Source organism: Sesamum indicum, linkage group LG1 (genome assembly GCF_000512975.1).
Source record: "Sesamum indicum cultivar Zhongzhi No. 13 linkage group LG1, S_indicum_v1.0, whole genome shotgun sequence".
NCBI classification, from domain to species: Eukaryota; Viridiplantae; Streptophyta; class Magnoliopsida; order Lamiales; family Pedaliaceae; genus Sesamum; species Sesamum indicum.
In genome coordinates, this window is record NC_026145.1 from 16,040,488 (window position 1) to 16,045,383 (window position 4,896).

At 33.1% G+C, this 4,896-nt stretch overlaps 2 protein-coding genes across 2 annotated transcripts in view; one reads left to right on the forward strand and one right to left on the reverse strand.

The window, feature by feature from the left end:
• Window positions 1–1,320, reverse strand: part of LOC105169626 (annexin D3) — a gene marked incomplete in the record, with an annotated part of 3,312 nt that extends 1,992 nt beyond the window's left edge. Inside the window, 3 exon segments of the mRNA XM_011090079.2 lie at window positions 1–16; window positions 705–850; window positions 1,055–1,320. Of these exon segments, the coding sequence (XP_011088381.1) occupies window positions 1–16; window positions 705–850; window positions 1,055–1,130 (238 nt within the window).
• LOC105169634 (annexin D4) overlaps window positions 3,319–4,896 on the forward strand; it is a 2,417-nt gene continuing 839 nt past the window's right edge. Inside the window, exons 1-4 of the mRNA XM_011090092.2 lie at window positions 3,319–3,425; window positions 3,993–4,165; window positions 4,268–4,483; window positions 4,638–4,859. Of these exons, the coding sequence (XP_011088394.1) occupies window positions 3,380–3,425; window positions 3,993–4,165; window positions 4,268–4,483; window positions 4,638–4,859 (657 nt within the window). The 5' untranslated portion in view covers window positions 3,319–3,379. The remainder of the gene's footprint in view (window positions 3,426–3,992; window positions 4,166–4,267; window positions 4,484–4,637; window positions 4,860–4,896) is intronic.

A 4,896-nucleotide genomic window follows, 5' to 3' on the forward strand; every position in this document is an offset into this window, starting at 1 on the left:
ATAAGATTACCGCTTTCTGTATTTCATAAAACATTAAAATCAACCATGCACCAATTGAATAGGTAATGAGTATTCTATCAGATACTAACACCTGGAGATTGCTATTTTGCCCTTCAGAAAAAAATCTGATCTGTTTGGGATTAATGTTGATTTCTACATCTATGTTATAAGAATAGGGAAAATCAGTGCAAACTCTCTAAAATAAGTTTTTATATCCGAAAAATCCATTCAACCGATGTTTCTTTCCAAACAAACAACTACAGACTTTTACCTATTTCTGGATGAAATACCCTTGAACTTCTCAAAGACTTTTTATTTATGATCTTCAGTTATCAAAGTTTTTTCTTTTTAAAATATGAATTTATTTGTAGTAAAAACTTAATTTATGAACTTTAGTTAATTTAGTCCATCCAATTTTAGAAAGTGAAACTGTCTCTTCTATAAATTTTACATATGAAAGTTCAAGAAAATATATTTCTCAAATTATCTTTAACACAAATCACTAGGAACAACCCTAAGAAATTCTATCAAAAGACTATCAGATTCACTAATTTTTTAATTCAAGAAGGCCTATCGAGGGTAATTTAACAAAAAGATTAACTGTAGTTTTCTGGAATGATAAGTTGATGGAATGGATACTCAAATCAACCGCATAGAGGGACCTTTTGCAAATTAAAATGGAAGTAAAGGTTACAAATGTGTACCCTAAAATCACCAGATAACTCAGAGATAAGACAATCAATAAGAGACTTATTGTAAAGCTGCTGATACGTCTCTCTGATCTTCTTCCTCTGGCCTGCATTTCTGCGCCCCAGAATCCTTATTACCGCCTTCTCGTCTGTTCCCAGTCCTATATACAAACCAACAAAAAACACCAAAATACATCGTAACTGATCCTATACTTCACTAACAAAGCCATCCACACTGTAATCCTACACAGAGGCGAAAGTCTGAGCATCGCGTAGTGTGTGTAAAGAAATAAAACACACCATAAACAAACACAAAAATGGGGGGGGGGAGTGTGGAAATTAATAGAAGAGGAAAATTAGGGTACCCTGGAAAGCATTATTGAGTCTTTCACAGTCTTCAGCTGGAGATGGAACGACGTCTGGGATTCTGAGTGTCGCCATTTCTTCTTGCGATAGTTCTTCAATCTCCCCTTCTTCTTCTTTCCTTCTTTGTCGAATTTATGGGAAAATTTTCGAAGGAAATGGGAATGTGTCACTGCTGTGGCGTTTGCAAGTGTTTCGGTTTCGTTCTGAGTTTCATTATCAGTTTCTTAGTTTCAACTGTTCTCCCCGGCAGGGCCGGAGAAATTAGACTTGCGGATGAAACTACTCTTTTTTTTTTATTGTTGTTGGACCTTTATGCCCCTTCCTTTTCTATCATTTCCTTCTACCTCCCCAGAGTCAATACTTACATTATTTAGAACAAATTAGCTCCTCTAAAACATGATACAAATACAGAATTGTCCAAAATATCCGTTTGCACCTAAATTATAATTTTACATATTATTTTAAAAAAAATAAAAATTTTTATTTTATAATAATATTCGTTGAACATCAAACTTTAACATTATAATAATACCAATAATATTTCAAATAACGGAAAATTTTATAATTACATCAAATTTTATAAAAACCGAATATAATTTATCCTATTATTTTAAGCTAGTTTTTCTATTTAAGTTTTAGTCTTATCAAATCTAAAGTTATATTTATAAAATCAAAGCATATAAAGGAAGAAACAGAACAATCATTTATAAAAATTTGAATTGTTGTGTCTTTTCATCTTGTTGGACTTTATAATAGTTAATAATTAAAAGGGAGCACCCACACTTTCATCTGACACGACAGGACATAAATAATACACCACTGCTACCATTTTTTTTTATGTAATGTGATTCACATTTCTGTGTTTTACAGCTGGCAACATAAATTGTTCATATATACATATAAAAGTCAAATAATTAATTATTGAGAATTGATTATATATAGATAGGTTGATGTGTACGAAGTGTGAATAGTTATTTACAAAATTAATTTTATTAAACACATAAACGTGCTTAGCTGTTGGGTAGCTGTAATAGAAAATCAATCAATCATATATTTCTTACTTTTGAAAAGTAAAGTACGTATCAAATATCATAGTCATGTTAGAAATTTTTGTTATGGATAATTTTATTTTTGGTTTACTAAGTCACTGATTATTTGTAATTTTCATTTCATCTCGACGAGAGAAAAAAAAAAAGAATAACATAATATTGATACTATCCAGATATTGTTTTTGTTTTTTTTTAATTGGCATACTTCTCATTGCAGGCAGATGAGAAGGTCGAAGGTTGAATATATCCAAATAATTGGCGATTGTTTTGTAAGAAAAGTCGGGGCTAATTAATAAAAGTGGTGGGGTCGTAATTATTAAATGAATTTTTAATTGAATCAAATTAATTATATAATAAGTGACATATATCTTCACGTAAAAAAATATAACAGTAGAAAGTTTCCTTGTGATCTTCAAATATAGGAAAATGCTGCCTCGAATTCGGTTGTGATTCACACATTGCCCTTCATGAGATTTGGGCTCAATTTTTAATAATAATTAATTTTATATCTTAATTTATGAACCGTTAGATCTTATTCGATATACATTTTATAGTGGAAATTTATAGAGTAGAAATCAACAATCATATTTCTTTAAATATGAATTGAATTGAAGGATCTAAATTATAGTTGAAGGTGGATCCACTAATAATGTGGACAGGGAAGTTGAAGATGAGATGCATATGTAACATCGAACATGATAATGTGGATAATATTTGTTGTCCACATCTTAGTTGTCCTTACAAAATTAATAATATGTAAAATGAAGCTTAGGTGTGTGGACAAGGGAATATGAGGCACATGAGTTTTCATGTTTTTTATGCACCACATCTATCACACTGGAAGCCCACCTCCCCTCATTTTCCAATTTATTATATGAAAATATAAAAATCAAATGGAAGCTTCTTCTTACCGGATATGTGTAATAAATATGAAATCACACTATGCACATTCCAATAAAATACTTATATGTAATTAAGAATAATTAATTTAATAATACTCCTAAATACTTTTTCTGTCACCGGATTGAATGAGTCACTGAGACACTCATTATTGTAATACATAAGACCAATTAAATCATTATTTACTACAAGAAAAAGGGGACTTGACTGCCATGTCTCCATTACCTTGGGGTATTTTGGTATTTGTAGCCATTTGATGGGCCAACTTACACGAATTGAAGTACCTAAAATAACCTCGCAACGTGGTATAAATCCGTCACTGCCAATTCATTATCCTTCAGACGAACCCAAAAAGGATCTCCCAAAGTTTGAGCAATGGCAGCGTCAGACGACGTCGAATCTCTCGCCAGAGCTTTCTCAGGTTATTTCTCAATTTTCACTATTTATTTTTTTCATAATTAATTCCATCTTGCATTTTTCTTTTCTCTATGTTTCTTTTTTATTTTAAGGAAAAAAAAAACCTCTATCTAATTCTTATAAAAATGGCTTACATGAATATTCTCAAATAATTACACTATCGACTCTAACAGTATATTACTGTCTGAAACTTCAGCTTGTGACCACGATTAATTAATATTTATCATGATATTAATTATAAACAAAGCATTTTAAATTAAAATTAATATTTTGATCCCGAAACAATGATCAATAATTAGTGTGCAGTCCTGAATCCTCGTGAGGGACAATCTAATAATTTGGGTACAATACTTGTTTGTTGGAGATCGCATGTACGGATATTGAATATGTATGTAGAGTGTGTGCAGTCGTAAATTAAAATTAATTACAAGCATAGTAAAAGATGATATGTATAAGATGGTACCTAGAAATTCAACTACGCTATTTACAATTGTAAGTTTTTGCGGGACTGGACATCTCATCTGAAATTGTGTGTGCTAAATAGTTACTAATTATGAGGTAAAAATGTCAGGTGTTGGTGTGGATGAGCAGGCGTTGATATCCGTTCTGGGGAAATGGCATCCGGAGCAGAGGCAGCATTTCAGGAAAGCCACACGCGATTTCTTTGTTGAAGATGAACGCCAATTCGAGAGGTGGAACGATCGCCATATCTTGCAGCTCCGCCACGAGTTTTTACGTCTCAAGGTACCTACTTACCTACCTTGTTAATTTCACGTCAACTACATTTTATAAGCTCTCAAACATCGTTTCTGAACCCATCTAAAACATGATAAATTATAATTTGAGGATGCGATCGTGGCGTGGACCATGCATCCATGGGAGAGAGACGCCCGGCTGTTGAAAGAGGCGTTGTACAAGGGGCCTCAATACAATGTGCTGATAGAAATCGCCTGTACCAGATCGTCCGAGGAACTCTTGGGCGCACGAAGAGCCTATCACTCCCTCTTCCATCACTCAATCGAGGAAGACGTCGCGTTCCACGTCCACACCCCCGAGAAAGAGGTCACTTAAAATTTATAGAAATATTACAAATTTTTGGCGAGGAAAGAATTGCTTATAGCATATTTAATTTGATTATATATATATATTACACTAAGAAAAAGTGCAGAAAAAAATTAGAACAAAAGCTCTAACTATGGTTTTGTGTGTTGGGCAGCTTTTGGTTGCAGTTTTGAGTTCTTACAGATATGAAGGGCCAAAAGTGGATGAAGAGACTGCGAAATTAGAGGCGAAGACCCTCTCAGATGTCATAGGGAAGAAGGGTCTTAATAAAGAAGATGAGGATGTTGTGATCAGGATATTATCCACCAGGAGTAAGCTCCATCTCAAGGCCATTTACAAGCATTACAAGGCTATTACAGGAAACTACTTAGACGAGGTACGAATCTAACCATGTTCGTTAATTCTGACACTCA